Here is a 23,931-nt window from a genome sequence, read left to right as displayed (position 1 = left end):
AACTCAGGTGGGCCCCACCAAGTGCTTTTATATGTTTTAACGGTGTCTTCGCATGATTTTAGATAGTATAGCCCACTTAAGTTCCATATACGGTTGATTTTTGGGTTATCTCATAATTTAGAGGGGACCCATCAAATGCACGGTGTTGATGGTCGACACGCATCACAGTGGGGCCCACACGGCTCGATCTCACGGGAGCTTATTATGAGGTTGAGCCCATAGTACCTTTTCCATATATATATATATATATATATATATATATATATATAGAGAGAGAGAGAGAGAGAGAGAGAGAGAGAGAGAGAGAGAGAGAGAGAGAGAGAGAGAGAGAGAGTCATGCTCCCCTGCGCACCTACGCACGTGCGCACCTTTGCACACGTGTCATGGGTGTCTAATCTGAACGGTCCATGTGATGCGAAATTCCATGAAACCTCATGTGACAAATTTTCACCATGATCTAAAATTCTGTTGGGCCATAGCAAAGAGAAATGCAAATCAAGGGAGTAAAATATTTTCATTTTTCATGGGCCATAAAAGGTTTAGATCAAAGTAAAACTTGGGCCCCAGGGGGTTTCACGACGTGCTGCTTCACATGAACGGTTTAGATTTTGGATCCACATCACGTAGGATGGGTTCTCAAAAAAGTTCGTACGCAGTATATACGAACTGGTTCGCAGGTGAGCGTTTCCGTATATATATATATATGCAAAACAATAAAAGGAAGAGGAGAAATGAAAGACAAGCAAAAACTACAACAAACCTAAAGTGGTCTATGGGCCCACCTTGATATATGTGTTTCATTCATACTATCCATCCATTTTTCTATATCATTTTATTAAATCAGCTAAAAAGACGAGTCAGATCCAAATCTCAGGTGGACAATGCCACTGGAAACAATGTTAATTAATTGCCCACCATTAAAAGTTTCTCAAGGGCTTCAAAAGTACCTGATGAAGTGATATTTATTTTTTCCCTTCATCCCAGTACGTACGACCTCATCAATCGGTTAGGATGTCAAATAAACATTATAGTGGGCACTCCGAGGTTTTCCTGTGGTGTGGTCCACTTAAGATTTATATCCCCTCATTTTTTTGATCAAGTCCTAAAATGATCCGAAAAAATGGATGGACGGCGTGGATGAAACACATACATCATGGTAAGGCCCACAAAGCACCACCGACCACTAGCCACAGTGACGTGTCCACTCTACTCATGCTGACTAGACTAGCTGAGCCCAGCACATGGACCTGGCCCGAATCCGACTAGACTGGGTTTTTAACCAGGTCGATGAGGTGAGACCCGAACCTGACCGAATCCCGTAACGGTCTGACAAAGGGTACCCGCAGTCATTCAAATCGGGTCAGGTCCATCACGTACGGCGGGTCCGGGTACAACCCTACACACAGGCAGACATGCCAATATGAAACACGTGCATCGTTGTTGCACTCACTCCTTCGCTGCCTCTTATCCAAAATTCCAAAACTAATGGAAGGTCAGGTGCCAAGTCAGCTTGTTCAAGTGCACGTTGTAACAGAACTGGCTTTACACGTGGCTGTGAGGCACACGTGTGTGAAATCAGATTCACTCATCAATCAATCGCCACTTTTTAGAGGATCCCACGTGTGTGCTAGATAGGCCCACTCAGCCGAGGCACACGTGTACGACTAGTCTATGTTCATGTATGGCCCACCTGATGATTGCATGGACTGGCTTTCTAGACAAGGCACATACAGAGTGCTGATGGCTTGACGAGTGGATAGATCCAAACCGTTAAAACTGCAGTATTCACTGTAGATCGGTCATGACCAATAAAACAACATTGAACGGACTACCTTGCTCTTTGATTGGTGACCGTTGAATCAATGGTTAAAAAGAAAAGAAAAACTCATGAGCATTAATGTTGCAGATAAATGCCCATTAATTAAAAGGTTATGATTGGCCACAGATCTGGATGCAGATCCATGCATCATCTACGGTGAGGCCATGATCTGGACGGTTGGGATCATGCTAAATGCTAACCACAACGTAACCGGGGCCACCTGATTTTGGGCTGGGCTGGGGCTTTTAGCTGGCATGTTTACCAGCCCGGCCCACTCGGCCTGACGTCTTATATCGTACGAACATGCCATTTTAATCCTTGATTAGGCAACCCAAACATCTTGAATGTGGGCCGAAGGTGTTCATCTGTGGCCCACTTAGTCAATGGATAGATTACGAACATTCAAGTGGGAAATAGCGATTTTATCAGTTTTTTGGGCCAGGCGGGCTGAGCCCGGTGGCCTAATTTTTTATGGGCCGGGCTTCGGCTGCTATTCTCAATCCATGCGTTGGAATTTAAGTGTCAGGCCAGTCACAGGCCGAGCTTAGCCCGGCCCAAACCCGGCCTGTTACCCCCTGATACAGCTCCTTTCAATATTGACTCGTAGGGCTCATGGTTCAATGATCTAGGCCGTTCGTACGAGGGTTTTCGATCTTGACATATGGGCCTAATGGTTCGACGGTTTAGGGCGTTGGTCTGCTGCATTATACTGTGGATGGACGGTGGCCGGAAAACGTACCAGAAGATTCTAGCCACCAACGTTGAGCCTTTTTGGAGGGGCATGGCTTTCCCATGGCAAGCCCAAGCCCAAGCCCAACTGATCCATGGGTCAGATCGAACCGGTGGGTCATTGGACCCAACCAGACAATGCGTCTGTCAGGGTCCAAAATTTAGACCCCAGGGACCATATCTGGGTCCAAAAGTTTGATCTGAATTACTTAATGGTTTAGCTCTTGAACTCTTCAAAATCAACCCAGTGTGGGCCCAATTTTAAATGGGCCCCATCTTAGCCATTTTAGGGCTTGACCCATTCCCTTGCCTGACCTGGCCTAAACCAATGAGAGTAGTTAATTAATGTAAGTATTGTAAAATCTAGACCCTTTTGCCTAATTAATTAATATTACTCATAGGGCTAAAAGTCGGGCGGGTTGGTGCTCAACCCTAGCCCAACCCAAGGTTCCTATAGCTCAACCCTAACCCAACCCAACCCAACCTCAGGTTGGGAATTCTCAACCCAAGCCTAACCCAGGCGGGCTCGGTCGGGTTGAACGGGTGGATACATGCTGATATTTTCATTATTACATTGGTTTGTTATATTTCAATATATGTCTTATTTTTGTACCTATGATTTTATTAATTATATATGTAATTATTTATAGTAGAGAATTTCATTTTTCTAAATAAATAAGCTAAAATATAAGACAACCGCCCCTTTAAAAGCGGTGTTGTGTAGCACACAATCTACTTGGGAGAGAGAAATTCAGCATATGTTGTTAGCTTGAGTCATACAAAATAGCATAGACTAATGAGACCCCGTTGGCAATAGAATTTCTTGTGCCTTCAACACAGACGATCCACACTCAATCATACATCGACTAGGTTCGGGTTGGGTCGGGCAACCCGAGACCTCAACCCAAGTCCAACCCAAGTTTTATCGGGATGGTGTTTGTATAGCCCAAGCCCAAGACCAAACAAGATACATCTTGCCCGTGCCTAACCAAATCTTGGGTCAGTCGGGTTGAACCTGCCCAACTTTCAACCCTAATTACTCATGGCATGAGGTACCAACCCTTGAAAGATTCAAGGATTAATATTAAACTCATCTTAAGTTTTAAAATCAAAGAAGTGTTTTGAATTTTTGAATTTTCACTTATAATCTTAATACCCTGTCCACGCAATAAATGGTATCCACTCCATTAAAAAAATTAAGGGTGGTGGCACATTCGCCACATTTGGTGAGAGTATAGACAGAAAGAGATGGATGGAAATGGTGCAATTAATACAAAGAGAGAAGGGTGCCATAATAGTTTCAATTATAGCATACTTATCTCCACTTTTTTCCCATGTGATGGTCCACTCGGATTTTAGGTCATACTTATTTTTCAAATGACATCCTAACACGAGTATGCTCAACATATGTATTGAGTACATGTACCATGTCATTAAGGTAGGTCTTACATAGCCTTTGTTGCATGTTATCTTCCATACTATTACATGGAAAATGGCTTACTCAAGATAGAAAAATGAAAAGGGAAAAATACCTTTGGTGGAAACGGCATTAAGCGTGGCAATGAGCCGAGTAGACCGCCAAACTTGAACAAGCCCATCCCAACTTTCATATGGGCTTAGGCCTTGCATTTATGGCCTAATTAATTTTCAAGTCGGGCTTAGGCTCAAGTCATTCGGCCCAACCAATCCTGACCCCGCTTCATATATACATGTTGTATTTTAAAAATATCCTATTTAATTCATTAAACAGCCCACAGCATCCCGGCCCACTTCCTCTTAAACCTCTATTTCTTCGTCCATGTGTGACTCACTTGATTGATGAATAGGAATTCAAGTATGAAATAAGGATTTTTATCAACAATTCAGATTTGATACGTGCCATGAATAAGAAAATATTATTTGTGGCAATGTAATTGGGCCACATTATCACAATTTGTATTAAATACGGTAATGCTAACAATGTTATTGATGTTACGCATCAATTAGAATGGATGAAAACAGAAATTCTCTATTTATAGCAAGCAAAGGATCCAAAAACTTTTATCAAAGCGAGTCGGGTCTTTGACTAATGGTTGGGCTTTGGCCTTGTGTCTTAAGTGCAGGGTTGGCTAGCCTGGCCCGGCCCGGCCCAAACCTGTCCCGTTGGGTCCCACAGGCTATTTTCCAAAGCTTTATTCTCCTTTAGAATCTACAGTAGGCCATGAATTGAGAGGTTATGATTGTCCTTAAAGAGTATTTTCCGGGCATATTCCATTAACGAAGGGACCCAGCATTCCAATGGTCTGGATGACAATTCCACGGATCCGATCTTACAAACAAAAAGACCCGAATTCATCGACCGGGTTCAACAGCAAACCCCCAACCAACACCTTTGAAATGGTGCTGGCCTCACCACCATCACACCTTACCAATCCCATGCCAAGGCTACTCGCGCGGGTAGGATTCTACTCCCATTGACTGGCTGTCCGTCAAGTGGGCCCCACTTATATGTACCGTACTTCAGCTCATCAGATAATCCACACCGTCAAAAGAAACCATTGGCCAGTTTTGTAGCCATCCAAAAATTTAAACGTGTGGCCTGGATAAGATCTTTGTTCCCAGGCAATGTCCACATCAGGTCTGGTGGATGGACGTTCGTTGGAACACATCCTAATCATTGAAACTATAGCCGTTGGATCTGAGACTATGTTTGGAGATCCAAACCGTTGACCAGACTATATACATAGATGAAGGTGGCTGGCTCGAAAATATTAAAAATTGGACGATCCTAAACTCTCAATCAAGATGTATTATGGCAAACTTATGACCGCCGGACGCTAATTCCCTACAAATAAATCATGTAGATCCAAAACTCTAAGTAGCTTGCCACCGTTGAAATCTACTAAGGTCCCACCGAAGTTTTGGATCAAGATGATAGTTGCATTTTCCCTTCATCTCGGTGGGACTCACCATATGAACAGGTTGGATGGTAAATAAACATTGCATTATTGGGCGTGCAAAGGCCCAAAGATGGGCTTTCCCATTTCCCCGTTGCATGTGGTGTGGTCCACATTCAGTTTTGGAGATGCTTGAATTTGGGCTCAAAGTCTTAACATTGGCCAATGCAACTGATGTATGGAATGGATGTCATAAAAATATCATAATGCTCCCACATACCATGTAACAAGTATTCCCAAACTCTACTGTTAAAAGATAATTTCCTATAACAAAGTATCATGCAATAAAACTTTGTGGGACCTACAATGATGTTGTGTAATGGGTATCGGTTGTGCTATCTAATATAATCTATGCCTCGAAACTAAGCTTTTCCAAATTTCAAGAGTCTGCATTATTTTTTTTTTTAAAAAAACAAAAAGAAAAAAGAGAGAGAATGGAGTAACCCATCTTTTAGAATTTTGTCCTGTTTATAAGTTACACTTGTTGAAATTGAAGCAAATGTTAAGGTAAGATTTTTTGCTAAGTTGAAGCGTCTTCAATGTTGTCGTCTTTGAGATAGTTTGTACCTCTTAGGTGTGTTAAATTAATGCAAAAGTCTCTCAACCCATGGCTAATGTGGTAGGCTCGGTTGGTTGGTGTTCAATCCAAGCTCCCATGTTTGCTTAAATGGGTTACATTTTTAGGCACCCAAGCCCAATCCGGTTCCATTTGGCAGAGCATTTACCTACCTTAAAAGCAAGTTAAGTGGTCATCCAACACCAAGAGTTTGTGGCGCCCACCATGATGTATATGTTTTATAGACATTGCTCATATGTTATGCTAGCTCATTTCAAGGCATGAGCTCAAAATTAAAGCATATTTAAGTCTCACATGGACCACATCATAGGAAATTGCGGGATAATGATGTCAACATTTGAAATCTTCTTAAGGCCTACAATGATGTTTATTTGTAATACAGCTTATTTATATGGTCACATAAACCTAAATAGAGGGAAAGCGCAAATACCAAGTTGATCCTAAACTTCAATGGCCCTTACGAAGTTTTCGATTGTAGGTGTTCAATCCCCAATGTTTCATGTTGTGTGGTCTACTTGAACCTTTTATATACTTCAAGATAAGGCTTATGACTTAAAATGAGCTGGCAAAACGGATGGGCAACATGGATAAAACACATGCATTGTAGTGGGCCTTATAAAGTCCCGGTGTTAAGTCTCAAAGTAATTCTTATGCAGCCTACTCAACTGTGGGCTATTCACCCGTTGGTAACCAAGGGATCGTTTGGCAATATAAAGTTAAGTGTATTCGAGTGAATTACATTTTCTTTTACTATCTTAAAAGGGTCACTTATGTAAGGAAGGTGTTTTAATGACACTCAAAATAATTGAATTTTCAGCTGCATAGGTAAGGTTGCAAAGGATCTAGGACCATCAGCATATTAGGTGCAGATTCAATCAAGTTCGGTGACATGAAGTTCAGCCAAGTTGTGATCGTAGCTCACCTTGATGTATGTATTATATAACCATATTGTCCGTCCATTTTTGCCGGCTCTTCTTATCGCATGAGCCAAATAAACATGCAAATTAAAATCTCAATTAGAATACAATATATGAAAGAGCAATGATTAAACACTCATCGCTATAAAATTACTAGGCTCAACCAGGGCCCACTATAATGTTTGTTTTCCATACAACTTATTGATAAAGTGACACCTAATGAAAGTAAAACACCAATCTTTGATCCAAAACTTCACACAATTTTTCACCCTAAAAGTTCAATTACCACTGTTTTGAGTGGTGCTGTTCACCTGAGATTTGCATTTGCTGCCAAAATAAAAAAATGGACAACATGGATATATAACACATACATGGTGAGTCCCACGCTGGCTGACGGACACGGCGGATTTTGAAGTCCATTATGAATGTTAGCCATTGATTGCAATTCCATTGTGCTCTAAACAAGATTTTGCTTTCCCAGCGAGAATTCTATACCAAACACAGGATTGGATGACTAAAACACCGTGATATTTCCATACATGCAATTATTATACAATTAGGATGTTAGAATTCAATACCCGGGGATATTTTAATGGTGGGCGTTCAGTTATCACTGTTTCTTACCATGTGGTGCATCTGAGGTTTAGATCTACCTCATTTCCAGCGCCATCCATTAAAATGAGCTGGAGAAATGGATGGACGGCCTGGATATAACATATACATCATGATTGGCATACTGAGCTCTTCCAAAACCGCCGTCGGAAGCCATGTGCTTCAATCGGCGTCAAAGAAAGAACAGATGGGTCGAGTCAAACCTCACTGACCAATAACCGGCAGCCCCACCAACAGCTGCCATCGTAACACGCGCACACTACCATACACGTGACCCCAAGACTTGAATGTGGATTGCCAAATACCCATCGGCACTCATGTGGGGCCCAGCATGATATTTGTGATATATCCAACCCGTCCATCCTTTCTGGCAGCTCATGCTACGACGTGATCCCAAAACTGAAGCAGATCCAAAACTCAAGTGGGCCATGAAACATGAAACAGTGGGCAATGATCGTCCACCGTTAAAACACTAGAGAGGCCAGGTAAGTTGTGGATCGGGCTAAATTTTTTACATTTTCAATTATTTTCAGTAGATATGACCTCATGAAAGGTTCGGATGGCATAGAAACGTCAGAGCCGACCCCAGTAAGGTTTCAACGGTTAGCATTTCCCTACCCAGTTTTTCCTATTTTGTGGCCCACTTCAGCTTTGGATCTGTCTAATTTTAATCCACTCATCCGAAGATGATCTGGAAAAACGGATGGACGGGGTGGATTTCTCAAACATCACTGTAGAACCCAACCTACGACCGCAGAAACTTCCTCCTTTGGTCCCCGGCCAATGGAAGCGGATTGGCTGGTGTACCACACACCAGCTATATAGCTAGTGCAGATACGTGTCGTGCGAAGACGATCGCCGACGCTCATCGAGCTTCGACTTGTACGAACGGTTCAAAGTAGATCAAAGTTACATGGGACCCACAATGATGTATTTGTTATATCCACACCGTTCATCCATTTTTCGTTATAGTTTTAGAGCATTAGTCAAAAAATAAATCATATCCAAATCTCAGACCACACCAAAAATAGCAGCTAGGAAAATGATTTTCACCGTTAAAAAGGTCGTAGGGCCTACAATAACGTTTATTTTCCATCCAATATGTTAATAAGGTAAAAAATACATGTACGAAGAGGAAAAACAAATTTAATATTGATCCGAAACTTCTGTGACCCCCAAAAGGGTTTCAATGGTAGACGTTCAATCCCCCTCTGCCTTTTGCAGTGTGGTCTACTTGATATTTTTATATGTCTAATTTTTCGGTTCAAGCCTTAAGACGATCTTGAAAAATGGATGGACGGTTTGGATATAACACATGCCTCATTATGGGACCCACAGAACTTGCTGACGTCAATACACCAGCTATATAGCTGATGTGTGCTGCGTCAACCAATCCGCTTCCCCGGACCATCCACGCACTCAAAAACTCGAATCCTACTCGCGAGAGTAGTATTCCCATTTCTTTCCCTTTCTAACCCCCGCTCAGTCCAAAAACCCCATCCTCGACCCTCCTATCGCATGCGCCTCCATCCTCTCCTGAAAATATCCCGCAATCATCATCCCGGCGTCCTCCTTATTCTACGCCACTACTCCCCCTTATCCTACACCCCTCCCCACTTCTTCCACGTCAGCACCCGAAATCCGCCGCGCATGGCCGAGGACGAACTCCGGCAATCGCTCGCCAACAAGCAGGCCGCCGTCGACGCCCAAGCTGCCGCCGTCAGGGACCTCAAGGCTCAGGGAGCTGCCGGCTCGGATCTCGACGCGGCGGTCGAGTCGCTCAAGGCGCTGAAGCTGGAGGCCGCTGCGGCCGCGAGCCAGCTCCAGGCCGCCGTCGCCGCGAGTAATGGGGATGGGAGCTCTGCTAGCAGGGAGGCGTTCCGTCAATCGGTCGTGAATACACTCGAGAGGCGGCTGTTCTACATACCGTCTTTCAAGATCTACAGAGGCGTCGCCGGCCTCTACGATTACGGGCCGCCAGGGTGCGCCGTTAAGTCCAACGTGCTCGCTTTCTGGCGCCAGGTAAGCAGGGGTTGCTAACATGAACCGAGGGTGTTAGGGTAGTTACACTGCACCGCCTGGGTGTTTGGGCGACTTTTTTAAAACCCTACTCTTGATTTTAAAAAAAATGTTTTTTAAGGGTTAGATTACTATGTACACGTGACTGGAATGTAGTTTGATCAAGACAGTCTAAATTGTGGATTGAGCACGTTGTAAAAATCACACGAATTGGATGGCAGTAGGTGAAACATCTGATACCTGTCTGTGGATATTTCTTCGTTAAACTTTTATTTGATGGCTGCTGTTTGGATGGTGAGAGTCATGTGGCAAGTGTTTTTTTGTTGGATATGCACTATCCAAGATGGGGCCCAGTGCTGGGACGGTCTGGATTGATGTATGGGCGTGCCATGTGTATCATCAGATGAGTCAAGTGACATTAAGGAAATTGTGTTGAACACACATTTCATATCGCTGATACCGATATGATTCGTTCAGTACAAGGTGAGTCGCTTTGATGAAATGAAAATGATATCTTAAAAATGAGACGGGTAGACGGGTCGGACTTGGCCCGTATGACTTTTTTGACTAGGTCCAATTCGTCCAATTCGTCCCAGATTAGAAAGAGTCAGACCAAGTAGTGACTGAGTTGCTTGATTTTAATTTATGGGTCATCTAACTCAGTCTGGTTCCCATGAAACTGATATGACTCGATCCATACTGAGTCGGGGATGTGTGTGTGTGTGTGTGTGAGTGTGTATGTGTGTGTGTGTGTGTGTGTGTGTGTGTGTATATATATATATTGAGAGATAACAACATTTTATTGAAATGCGCACCAAAGGCATGAAAGAATACAAAACCATAAAGAAAAACAAAAGAAAAGCTTTCCGTAGGCCACCCAGTCAGAAGTGAAGTCCTAGCAAAGCCCCCAAGAGTTGGGGATGATATTTAAAACCATGTATTGCAGTCTTACGCATGTTTTTATTTGCTCTGGACTCTGAACTCAAGTTAGTAATCAAGCACCCAATCTCCATGCACAATGCATGCATTTACAAGATTGGACAGTTCATCTGTTCGATCCTACTTGGATGGGTCACATACCATAATTTATACCTATCAGATGATCCTAGCCGATGATTGGAGAACTTCCTTAAATTGAACCCTGGGTACTGGTTGCTGGATCCTCATTCCCTAACTGCCAATCATAATCCGCAAAAGTTGTCCTACTGTTGATAGGATTACCTAAACAGTGTTATTTTCATGCTGCACCCCATCCATAGTACAGTAGCAGATGACCAGTATGGATTTTGTACATCTGAGCAATATTTATGGAAATTGGGTGCTTGGTAAATAACTTAGATGTTTGCTTCTAGCATGTGTTCTCCAAAATGAGATGCTTAATAAGTTTTTGCAAGTGTAGAATTTTAACATGATCTGGATGGGAAAACACGGAATTTCCATGGTTTGCATGCACTAGTGGTTTCTCTAACTCTCCGATATAAATAAGAACATCATCATGCGGTGAATCAGGTTAAGACATCCCAAGGCAATCTGCCCAGGTGATTTGTGGCACATGCATGAGAGCCAGGCCATTTTCTGGATGAGTGGGTGGGCCCCAACGTGAACATATCCTGCTGGAAAGTTGGACTGGCACTCTCATCAGGTGGGGTTGCACATGCATGAGGGAAGAATGGATGGTTTTAAAAAAGACCAATGGTCTGTCTTCAGTGTACTTGTTTAGCTCTCTTAATAATATATTTCTGAAGGGAATTGAGTTGCTTTACTGAATGTGGCATAAACACCTTCCAATACGCTCTATCAGAAAGTTCCTTCATTGTGTCCTTCTCAACCCTCCACTTACAAAAAAGTTCACGGCCTATCTTCATTGTACTTGTTTAGCTCTCTTAATATGTTTCTGAAGGGAATGAACTGCTTTACTGAATGTGCTGTTCAAACCTCACAAGTTTGTAAAAACAGAAAAGGACTACTAAACATATGTAAATGGTACATAGCAAAAAAGTAGGACATATCATAAATTAGGTTCTTTGCAAAAGCTTTTTGGATGTCCATTCAACAAGAAATCATTTACCACTTCCCAACTAGCTTTGAAGAAACTGAAAGAGACATCATTGAGACTATCATGTGTAAGTAATACACAAGCAATACCAACGCATGAAAGTTTTTAAATTAGGGTCTTTGTAATAGCTACACAGCATGTGAGTGGCACTTGAAATCTTAGCAGATGTAATGCTTTTGTTGTATAGGTTGAGAAGGTTAGGGAGTCTTTCGTTAAAATCCATGAGTTTTTTTATGTATCTCAATAATTTCTGCATGCGGGAATCTTTCTTTATGCTATTTTATAACAAGTCACACATTTGTGTACGCCCAATGTCACCCATCTTTCCTCTTTACTGTCCTAAAAGATTTACAAATGAGGTTTGGAAAGATTTTCTGTTGATGATCTCCTATGAAGTGTAGATCTACCCATTTATTAGCATAGAGAAGTTCACATCACGAGTGGGGTTGCTTGTTCATTGTTTGGCGATGAATATGTACTTATTTATCTTATTTGTTTTTCAGCATTTTGTTCTCGAGGAGAACATGTTGGAAGTGGATTGTCCATGTGTCACACCTGAAGTTGTCCTGAAAGCATCAGGTCACGTTGACAAGTTTACAGACCTTATGGTTAAGGATGAGAAAACAGGAACATGTTATCGGGCAGATCACTTGCTTAAGGATTTCTGTAAGGAGAAGCTTGAGAAGGACCTCACGTTGCCAGCTGAGAAGGCAGCTGAGCTGAAACATGTCCTTGCTGTTCTGGATGATCTCTCAGCTGAGGAACTTGGTGCGAAGCTAAAGGAGTACGGTATCACTGCTCCAGATACAAAAAACCCTCTTTCCGATCCCTACCCTTTCAACTTGATGTTCCAGACATCAATAGGCCCATCTGGTTTAAGCCCCGGGTGAGAATTTGAATTTGATATCCAGTCAAAACACTTCAGCAAGGCACTTCTTTTGTGTTTTTTGACCGTGTGGTGTCTATCATGTTTCATTTGTAGGTATATGCGCCCAGAGACAGCACAGGGCATCTTTGTGAATTTCAAGGACTTGTATTATTATAATGGGAACAAGCTTCCTTTTGCAGCAGCTCAGATTGGTCAAGCTTTCAGAAACGAGGTTTGTCCTCAGTAATACCTGTGAAGTTTAATGAATTTCTAAATATTACTCACATTCCTGCACACATGCACATATGTTGGTAAAAGACATTTAGACTTAGCTGCAGATGTCTCAACTCAATAGTTTTTTTTTTTTTTTTTTTTTTTTTGAAATTTTAAATTCTTATACTGAGAGATGAGCCTACTGGGAGTTGGACCCAGGTCGCTAGATTCATGGTTAAGAGTGCTAAACCACTACACGTCTGAGCTGTTCTGAGGTTGACTGCTAATTTTATTTTTTCCTTAAAGATTTGCTAAACCACTATCAACTCAATAGTGATTTTTTTTTTGAGATGTTCTGATTTTATTAATAAGTTTCACCCATTGGACAGTCTTTTTCATACTAACCAAAATTTTCCTTTTGTCGGATACCAATCTTGATGATTTTGAAGCTAGGGAAGGTCTCTTCCTGGTACTTGGTAGCAATGATAGAAAATTGGAATAGAAAGGGAAAATGTGTCTGCTGATTTGACTTCGTTGAGTCAATGACAGACTAGGTAACTGGGTCAAGTCAATGAATTTGTAAAAAATGTGAAAACAGCAAAGCATGAAGTAATTGTTTTTTGATTCTGGTGTATGGATTCAGTGCTAACAAGGTTGGCTATAGTTTGTTTTAAAGAGACCTGAGGAGGGAATGGAAGAGTGAAGTCATTTTGAGTTGATGGGTTGGTTTCTAAAGGAGAAACATAATTTGGAAACCAGAAGCAGACCTTCACTTTCCTCCTTTCTTTTCAGGTAAATTATTGTGGTTGGTTTCTGTAGGAGAAATATAATTTTGAAACCAGAAGCAGACCTTCACTTTCCTCCTTACTTTTCAGGCAATTTATCGAAATTAATGAGCCGATCATTGACTTGCCAACTACATGAAAGCCCACAGAGTTGATCAATTGATGTGGTGGATTTTTTCAAAAGCCAGTCGCCAATCTTTTGTCCATCTTGATGTAGCGTATGATAGTGGTACACATGAAGTGGGACACATGTGCAAGATTTGGTGGGTCCATGTGGGTGAGCCATTTGAATGGTCGATGAATGAGACAAAAGAAGGTCAAAACAGTCCACATTTAGGAAGTTTTTTTGCAATAATAATATTTCTTTCCTTGCACGCATTGGAAAGAATTCACAGGAAAAAGAAGAGAAGCTTAGAAACTCTCATAGCTGTCGTGGAAAAAAAGGAGTGTTTGCTTAGGAAATTTATTAGCGGGAGACTGTGGGACTCTAGGTCTATTTTACTTTAAATTTGTATGGTTTTGATGCAATTTCATGTGGTCCCATAGGTAGGTCTTAAGTTGGCATGCTTCTTAGGGATTAGAGTGATGTAAATGAGACTTTTATGGGTTGTCCTATACAAGGGCCAAGGGGGAAAACGAATTTTATCAATCCAATCTTCATTTTATACTACTAAATTTGTGTTTTGGTTGAGCTTACCACTTGTAATGAGTCTAATGACCCTAGTATTAAGTGACAATCTATGAAGTGAGACCTTGTCTCTTTCCTCCTAGTTCTTGTGATTTTCTCTTATTGTAGCATCCTCTCTCCCTGTTCTTCACATTAAATGCAAAATTAGTAGTTGAGGTGATTCTACCAATATAAATTGCATGGTGAGAATAGTGACAAAACATCTAGGCAGTTGGTGTTTTATTGCGGATGAAATCTGTGACCTATCCACCAAAAGTGAAATAAAACTTAGTCATGGTCCTGATAATTTACTGAAGTTGGGAGCAGCTTATAGGGCTGAGCTCCTAGCAGTTAACCAACTATTTGAGGTGTGATTCTTGTTTAGAGCGGAACAAAACAAGGCTAATCATCATCTTGAAACATCTTTTTGATAGATCCCACTTCGTATTGCTTATAATCCCAAAGTCGCATTTTGATTTGATGATTCGAACTATGTGATCTGTGGCTCGTAAACAACGGACGGGTGTAACAAAATTGGCCCCATTCAAAGGGTGAGGAGCTCAGGATCATCCGATTGTTGTGATTCTTGAACCATGGCTTGCCTGCTATGGTCCTATTGAATGATCCGTCCCAATCGCTGAATGGGTGTCCCACATCTCATTTAAAAGGTTTGGGGACGCTGCTAATGTCTCCATAAAGGTGGGGACATTAGCAAAAGCTATTACCTTTTGATGCTGTTTCTCACAAACAGAATCGAGTGTCAACTACATGTGGATGGAAATAAATATCTTTTTGATATAGGTAGGATGGGAACAAAGAACAAAGATCAAAGGTCAATTACAAAAGAGATTGGGTGGCCATTCAGTGTATGCCTGTCTCCCCATGTTTAGGCAAAAGAAAAAAAGAAAATGATAGGTTCCAGGAGGATTGGTCTCTTTTGGCGCTAATGCCCAGGAGGGAATGGCCAGCCGAGGAAAAGCTTGCCTTATGGGTCACCACCTATATGCTTATTGCATGTATCATATGGCATTCATAATCTGGATGGTTATATCGGAGGACGAGATGTAAAGCTATGATCCCAAATATGTTAATTAGCTTTGAGCTTCCCGTTTTGGTTCTGTAGCTGTTACTGTATGCTTGAAGAAAATCAATTCTTTCCTGTGAATGGTTGCTCAAGAAACATTTTCTTGTAAATGTTCTAGAAATTGTTTATCTATCTGCCAGTCTTATAGAATTGACTTTCTCTAATATGCAGATATCTCCTCGTCAAGGTCTTTTGAGAGTCCGCGAGTTCACGCTTGCGGAGATCGAGCACTTTGTTGATCCTGACGACAAATCCCACCCTAAATACAAAGAAGTTGCTGATTTGGAATTCTTGATGTTCCCAAGGGAAGAGCAACTGACTGGCCAAGCAGCCAAGAAACTCTGCCTTGGTGAAGCAGTTTTCACAGTTGGTTTCACTTAAGCCTTCTCATTTGTTTTCATACCAATTCTTTCCACCTGCCTATAGTTATATATGGTTTAAGGGTAAGTCTGGGATGGGAAAATAGGAAATGGAAGCCCACTTGTTTGGATTCGCAGTCCCTCAAACAGCAAGAGTGCATTCTTCGCCAAGTTACTCGAACTGGCCCTACAAAAATCAATATTTTTTCTCTCTTATATTTTGTTGTTCGGATTATACATCTCATTCTGTGTGGTTTTTGTTAAAACATTATTATGGATTGCCTTTGGCCAGGGGACTGTCAACAATCAGACCCTTGGCTTCTTCATTGGGAGGGTATATCTATTTCTAACAAGGCTGGGAATCGACAAAGATCGACTACGCTTTCGGCAGCATCTGCCGAATGAGATGGCTCACTATGCTGCAGACTGCTGGGATGCTGAGATAGAGTGTTCCTATGGCTGGATTGAATGTGTTGGTATTGCAGATAGGTCTGCGTATGATCTGCGTGCTCACACGGTGAGATATGAAAACATTTTAGAATTGTAAAATACTAGAATTACACCCATTTCCTATGAAACGTCATAATCTTGTTAAACTGGCTTCTCTTTTAAGTACCAACATGGTTTTTGCCTTCTTTTCTTCTGAAATTACCCATTGTTGGTGGTAGTGACTTTCCCTTCACTAGTGTCATCCTTTGCTAGTGATAATATTTTGTCTTCACTAACTAAAAAAAAGTAAAAAAGAAAAAGAAAAAGAAGAAGAAGAAATGACACCTTTTTCATCTTGTCCTTATCCGGATGTATCTAGTAGTATAGCTCTATACAATTCCAATTGATTGTAGAGGAAAATATTACTTTTCCTTTTACGTTTATTGAGCAAATATATATTCTAAAAAAAGAGGAAATATATGATATTTGATCAATCGTTTACTTGGCCCATCGAGTCATACATATAGGGCCTGCTTTTAGTGATCCACATAGTTAATGGTTGATGGAGATGTGCCAAAAAAATTCCTCATCAGATGATCCTGTCTGATCTGACCCCCTTTCCAGTTTAAATGTGGACCATCTGTCATAATTTCTGTCTTCTATTTAATAGCTAGGATCATCTGATAAGAATGGCATTAGCCTAATAGGTCATGACTGTAAAAAAAAAGCTGCCATTACTTGGATTAGATCCTGTAATATCTCTTGGTTGCTTATGGAAATGGACCTCATGCTATGTGACAGGAGAAAAGTGGTGTTTCTCTTGTCGCCCATGAAAAGTATGCTGAACCTAGAGAGGTCGAGGTAAGTCTCTCTCTCTCTCTCTCTCTCTCTCTCTCTCTCTCTCTCACATTGACAACATCACTGATTCTGTTATTGTAATTGTGTAAATGATTATTGGTTTTATGATCCCAGCAACTGGTCATAGTACCAGCAAAGAAGGAGCTGGGTCTTGCATTCAAAGGGAACCAAAAGATGGTGGTTGAAGCCTTGGAGGTAAAACTATGTAACCTACATGCCAACGTGTGTCACATGTGTGATGTTCTAGATGCTTTTCAAGTAGGACCCATTGTGTATGTGTCCTGGCATCACCCTAAAAAATTGACAGTGAAATGTAAATAAAGCCACGACTGATCATATCCAACTTACATGTGGGGACCACCTGTTGGTTGGTTGGCCTTTTTCTTGGGGTGGGCTATCCACAAAATGTGGCCCACTTGAGTAGTGGCTTGGATGTCAGGTTGCACAGTGGCGCATAACTCATGCACCTACTTTTGTAGTTGGTGCATGTAAAAAGGTGTGATGGAGCTTGACTATAGAATTGAGCTGGAATTGAAAAGATGAATATATATATCCCATATAGATGATCCGATCCTCCAACTTTTGAAGAGGATAACTTTATTTTTTTAATTAAAAAAGGGGAGAGCATCCAGGTCATAACTCATGCACCTACTTTTGTAGTTGGTGCATGTAAAAAGGTGTGATGGAGCATGACTATAGAATTGAGCTGGAATTGAAAAGATGAATATATATCCCATATAGGTAATCCCATCCTCCAACTTTTGAAGAGGATAACCTTATTTTTTAATTAAAAAAGGGGAAAGCATCCTGAAATAGGAAAAGATCTCACAAGCCCTGCTCTGGCAAGAGGAGCAGCAGAGAAAGTTGTGTTCATATCCCTTTGGCAAATGAAATGTTCACCCAGAGTATATGGTCTCTGATCTCCTTTGCACAGGCGGCAGGGGCACTGGAAATAAATAAATAAAGGCAAAAAGGATACATACGTGGAGTCACATGACATGGGAAACCCTGACTCACACCACAGGGTTCTAGGAGAATCTCTCCCTTAGGGTGTAGATCCCATCCTAGGAAACCACTAAAGTCCTCTCATTCAATATAAATTGTCATGATTTGTCCATAGGTCTCATATATGGCCATACTCTGTTGGCCCAAATAATAACTTACCTAAAGAAATAAGGAACTAAAGCAGAGAAGTCCAAATAACCAAATATGGAACTAACGGGATAATGCATGGGCATTTTCACACCGGGTTTGAGTGGGATGGCTTGTGTGAAGTGGGGGCACGCTCGGGGTGAGCGTCTTGTGTGAGGTGGGTGGCTCGTGTGAGGCTAGACACATGTGAAGTGGCGCCCACGAAGGGGTTCGGCCGAGGACCTAACCCATGGGAAGTGAGGCCTGTGCTATGAGATAAAGAGATTGATTCGCCATGCTCTATTAGTTTGAGCTTTTTATTACAAGTGGTTAATTGTCCTGCATCAAAAGTGGTATTAGAGCGGAAGGTCTTGTGTTCGAGACTTCTCCCCGGGAGTGATTAATGTAGGAGAATTTTCACACAGGGTTCGAGTGGGGTGGCTTGTGTGAAGTGGGGGCACACTCAGGGTGGGCGACCCATGTGAGGCGAGACTCAATGTGATATGGGGCCCACGAGGGGGGTTTGGCCGAGGACCTAACCCATGAGAAGTGGGGCTTGGGCTATGAGATAAAGGGATTGATTTGCCACCAGGGCACACTCGGGGTGGGCGGCCCGTGTGAGGCGAGACCCATGTGATGTGGGCCCATGTGAAGTGGGTTCCATGAGGGGGGTTCGTCCGAGGACCTAACCCATGGGAAGTGGGCCTGGGCTATGAGATAAAGGGATTGATTCGCCATGTTCTATCAATTTGAGCTTTTAGAGTAAGTGGTTAGTTGTCCTGCATCACGAGAAGTCTGAATAATACGCTCTCTCTCTCTCTCTCTATGCATGTATGGTCCTGATCCAATAGAGTCGACTCTATTGTATTACAGTAGATGACCTTTGTGGGTCCCTCTGTGATGTTTGCATGACATCCATTCTGTGCATCATCTTTGTCACCTTGAGTTCAACCCGTTGCCCAAAAAATCAGCCCTATCAGACACTCAGGTGGACCACACCAAAGGGAAAAGTGTAAAAATCTTAGTCATTTGGTATGACCTAATTGGGTTTCAAAATGGCCTGATTTTTGGTGTGCCCCTTCATCCTGGGGATGTGCATCTAATGAATGGATTGAATGGCATATACACAACATGGTGGGCCCCCAAAAATTGTTTGGGAGGTTTTATGGGTTGGTGTCCCCCATGGTGTGGACCACCTGAGTTTTTGATCAAGCATTTTTTATCCTCATTGTGTAGCATCAAAGGGCTCACCTCATGGATGGGGTGGATCTGATGCACCCATCGTGGTTGGGCCTGCATAGATCATCTCTACTGTAAGTTACAGTAGAGTTGATTCTATCACACACGCATCAAGGTTTTTGTATATATGTTCTACATTTTTTTTTCAATAAAAGCAAATCCTTATGTTTTTTTAAAGAAGATCCAACTGTGGACCCCACAGTCCAATTAGGTCATGTAAATGTGCCCTTCTGATTTGATCCGTGGGCTTCCAATCCAAGCGTAACATTGACTTGGTCCAGATCTGTCACCCAGTCTGTTGATTTGGTCTGGATCATCAATTGACTCAACCTAGACCCTTGTAACCTGGTCTAGATCTTGAACATGAATGGGTGGATGGTCCTGATCTTCAATCTGGCTGGTTGGATGAGCCCAATATTTCATCGGGACAGTTGGATGGGCTTGATCTTCAATTGATCAGCAACGTGCCCATTCCCAGTCTCCCATTGGATTCTCGGATGGTCCACCAAAGTGAGTGTGAGATTACCTGAACCTCTTAATATATATATATATATATATATATATTAATCTACTTGTATTCTCTAACTAGCTCTTCTGTTCATGGACAGGCCATGAATGAAGCAGAAGCTATGGAAGTGAAAACTGCTTTAGAATCCCAAGGGCAAGTGGAATTCAATGTGTGCACCCTCGGGAAAACTGTCACGATCACAAAGAACATGGTATCTGTTTCTAAACAGAAAAAGAAGGAACACCAGAGGGTTTTTACACCATCAGTTATTGAGCCGTCCTTTGGCATCGGACGGATAATCTACTGCCTTTTCGAGCATTCGTTCTACATGAGAGCTAGCAAAGCCGGGGATGAGCAGTTGAACGTGTTCCGCTTCCCCTCTCTTGTGGCACCCATCAAGTGCACCGTCTTCCCTCTTGTTCAGCAACAACAATACGAGGAAGTGGCAAAACTCATCTCAAAATCACTAACTGCGGCAGGAATCTCTCATAAGATAGACATAACAGGTACGCTTACAAAATAAATGCTGTAGATAGATGCCTCTCTCCCCTGCCTGAAAATTAAGTATACCTTTTAACTGGAGCGATGAAAGTGGTGATGTGTTTGATGAGTTGTGCTCAGCTCACATGCACCTCGCTCTGCATGCCTCCACATATAGATGCCAACTTGGCATTTGCGTGGGAGTTCTGGGCTGTGCATCAGGTGTGTTTGCCATGGATACCTGGTCCAGAAGTCTGTGGAGGCGGTTGTGGGCTTAACTGAGAATTAGGAACTGAAAGCTCTTTGTTTGCATGGTATTGGACCGATGTATAGTCTTCCACTTTGAAATCTTTCCACTATCTGATGCTTCGGTTTGCTGAAATTGGATCTAAGTTGATGATCCAGATCGCAGGCAGAGGTGAAAATGCCAGGATTTGAGAAGCGGGTCTCTTTTGTTTCTGCCTTTCTGAGAGTATGTGGGAGTCCTGTGTGCATTTTCTATTTGCTTGATAAACGGTGGCAACTGATCCAGTGGACACGCCACTTAACATACATTTCATGGACCTATTGAGTAGTCTGAAAATCACACTTCTGATTGAAAATCTTAACCACATGATTTCACCTGTTGAATTTGGACAATTGACCTTTTCCTTTTCAATCATTGATTTGATGGGCACCAATTGCTCGGGATCCATGATACATGCCATCCATCCTTATTGTCATGCATGTATGCCTCACATACAGTGGATGTGTTCGCATCATTCAATGAATGGTGGGGAAATACATAGTAGTCTAGCTCCTTTGCCAATGGAAGCAAGCTTATCTCCTGAGAATCTCTCTTGTAAGCTTCAGGAGTCTGGTTGCCATTTGATTCGGATGTGGTTATGCTTCAACTCCCACAAGTGTTGAGATAACAGTCTTTCTCCTAATCCATTTATATTCTCACTCGCGAATGATGATCCTGCTCACTGCCCCCACATGGGGGCTGACAGGCCATCACCATCATAGCCACGTCCTAGCCATTTTGCTTCAACTCCCACAAGCATTGAGATAACAGTCTTTCTCCTAATCCATTTTTATTCTCACTTGCGAATGATGATCCTGCTCACTGCCCCCACGTGGGGCTGGTGGACCACCATCATCATAGCCACGTCCTAGCTATTATGCTTCAACTCCCACAAGCGTTGAGATAGCAGTCTTTCTCTGAATCCATTTTTATTCTCACTCATGAATGATGATCCTGCTCACTGCCCCCACATGTGGGGGCTGGCAGGCCACCATCATCATAGCCACATCCTAGCTATTTTGGGTTGATGGGTGTCTGCATCTATTTATCTAGGTATGTAAATTGCTGAACAATCATGCTTGTATTCACATCTCATGGACAGATGGGTGGACCTCATGAAATGTATGCACGCACAAATGCCAATACCCCATGCATATGTAGTCTCCATTGCATGCCAATACCCCATTCATGCATGGATCTGTTATCTAATGTATGTATGCACGTGAACACAATCCTGCATGTGGGTAGGTGCATAATTTTGTATGCATCTATAGTGGATGAATGTGTGGATTGTGTGAATGTAATAAAATGCTTGGATGCATATACATCTGTACATGCATATGAGCATGAATATTTAAATGTGTGTATGATATTAAATGTCTGTATTCAGGCGTGAATTTTTATTTTGTTGTGCTTGAAAAGAAAACTGAAAGAGAACTTTACAGGTACATCGATAGGGAAACGATATGCAAGGACGGATGAACTTGGTGTTCCCCTTGCCATCACAGTAGATTCTACAACATCGGTCACGATCAGAGAGAGGGACAGCAAGGATCAGATTCGTGTAAGCATTAATGAGGTGGCATCAGTTGTGAAGGAGGTGACGGATGGGCATAGCACGTGGGCTGATGTGCAATGGAATTACCCGGCCCATAGCGCAGCTGGTGGTGAGGGAACTCAGTAAGGCTGATCTTTGCTAATGAGCTGATATCTCATAAGATTGACATTTTTGAGTTCATTGAAAATGTGAAGGTTGGATTTTGATTGGTATAATCGAGAGAATCTTAAAATACATGAACAAATCTGAGGGGGGAAAAGAATTTATATGCTTAGTTTTGTCATACAGATATTTCCTTGTGATCTTACTTATCATGCCCCATTTATGATGGCTCTGCGTCTTTTAATGCTGTGTTTGGATGCGTTATCAAATTGAATTGCAATTTTGTCTAATAAAGTGGAAATAACCAAATTATGGTTTCCTCACCACTCATTTCGAGCAATAGGGCTTCAAATTACAATTACGCAACTGCAATCCAAGGGCCATCTATTTGTCCTGAAAACTACGAAACATCATTAATTTCTGTTGTTGCCTTTTGTGCTGAATGTCTTGCAATTGATTTGCTTGTACCTAAAATCACAGCCTTACCTGTGAATGTTTTGAAGAACAGTTCTAAGAGTCCGTTTCATGACTTAGCGCTGGATAAAGGTGAGAACACGATAATGATTATTGCTCCCAGGTGTTCATATAAATGCAGTAGCGATCAAATTTCTGCTTTGTTGTTTTAAATCCAACTTGGAAGTTGCACAATTGCAATTTGGTGCTCGGCGTCGCTCGAGATGACTGCTGATGAAATCACAATGTTGTTGCTTCTGCTTAGGACTCCAATGCAATTCAATCTGTCTGCACCCAAAAACACTCTAAAAAGGTTGTTTGGGTGACACCTTTACTACTCAAGGACGGAAATACAATCGGTGGCCCATCTGAAAAAAATGTCACTGTTGTTTTCCTAGAAGATGTTTTTTGGTGGTATTTTTCCCGCCCATGTTTGGCTCCAGCAGTTTGGACCACCGAACGTGATCCCAGATGATTCCACATAGGGCTGCAACTTGGGTTCAAGTCAACTGGAGCCTGACTGATCCTGCCCAAGTTCAGATTGGATTGGGTCAGGTTGTCACTTGTCAGGGTCCTCTGGATCGGGCTCGGTTGGAAAACTCTTACCTGATTTGAAATGGGTTGGGTTCGGGTTGAGCAAGTTCATGTCGGGTTTGGTCGAGTTGGGAATAATCACATGTATTAGGGCCGGGTTAGGTTGTGGGCTGGGTTGTCTTGAGGTCTGATTGGGCTTGGGTTGACACCCAACCAGCCTGAGTTGCACCCCTGACCCATGAGCTGTAGTCCCGATGTACCCTATTGCAATACTTTGGGTTGTCTAGCAAAGAGGAGAGGAAGGGTAGAGGCTACTGGCACACAAAATAAATAATAAAAAAAAAGAATAAAAAAAATACAAAATAGTAGAACTGCCCCAAGTTGAAGATGATCCTGAATATCCTTTCCTATATTCATAACCTTTTTTAAAAACTCAATAGTTCACAATTTTATGTGTTCGCCTATGTGCTAAGCTCTTGTATTTGAGGAACATGAACTGAATGCAAGAGCCACCATCAGTAGAGCCTGTATGGATTAGATTTTGGATTCAAGAAAGTCCCACCTTGAGTTTCTTTTAATACAATTTCTATATTCCAACTTGGAAGAGGGGAATTGCACATTGCGTGCCATTGAAATAGTAGTGGTTAGCTTCTCTCCTTTTCATTTAACTTTTAATTTTTATTCAAGAAAAATGGCTCAACCATCAGTTACT

The 23,931-nt window shown here is 42.0% G+C and overlaps 1 protein-coding gene across 1 annotated transcript; it reads left to right on the top strand.

Annotated features, from left to right (window-relative positions):
* The first annotated feature begins 9,051 nt into the window (after positions 1-9,051).
* Positions 9,052-22,467, top strand: LOC131246612 (glycine--tRNA ligase, mitochondrial 1-like). The gene is made up of 9 exons (XM_058246908.1): positions 9,052-9,612; positions 12,169-12,551; positions 12,648-12,765; positions 15,454-15,648; positions 15,934-16,158; positions 16,872-16,931; positions 17,043-17,123; positions 19,907-20,312; positions 22,018-22,467. The coding sequence occupies exons 1-9, from the start codon at positions 9,109-9,111 to the stop codon at positions 22,254-22,256; spliced, it is 2,211 nt and encodes a 736-aa protein (XP_058102891.1). The 5' UTR covers positions 9,052-9,108; the 3' UTR covers positions 22,257-22,467.
* The last annotated feature ends 1,464 nt before the right edge of the window (positions 22,468-23,931 follow it).

The sequence above is a fragment of the Magnolia sinica genome, chromosome 5 (assembly GCF_029962835.1).
Source record: "Magnolia sinica isolate HGM2019 chromosome 5, MsV1, whole genome shotgun sequence".
Lineage (NCBI taxonomy): Eukaryota > Viridiplantae > Streptophyta > Magnoliopsida > Magnoliales > Magnoliaceae > Magnolia > Magnolia sinica.
The sequence above is the reverse complement of the archived record's forward strand: the minus strand, read 5'-3'. Positions and strand labels throughout refer to the sequence as shown.

Coding starts and splice junctions, on each gene's coding strand:
- LOC131246612 (XM_058246908.1), top strand. CDS start 9,109: ATGCGCCTCCATCCTCTCCTGAAAATATCCCGCAATCATCATCCCGGC. Junction 12,552..12,647: donor CCATCTGGTTTAAGCCCCGG/GTGAGAATTTGA, acceptor TTTCATTTGTAG/GTATATGCGCCCAGAGACAG. Junction 20,313..22,017: donor TCATAAGATAGACATAACAG/GTACGCTTACAA, acceptor AGAACTTTACAG/GTACATCGATAGGGAAACGA.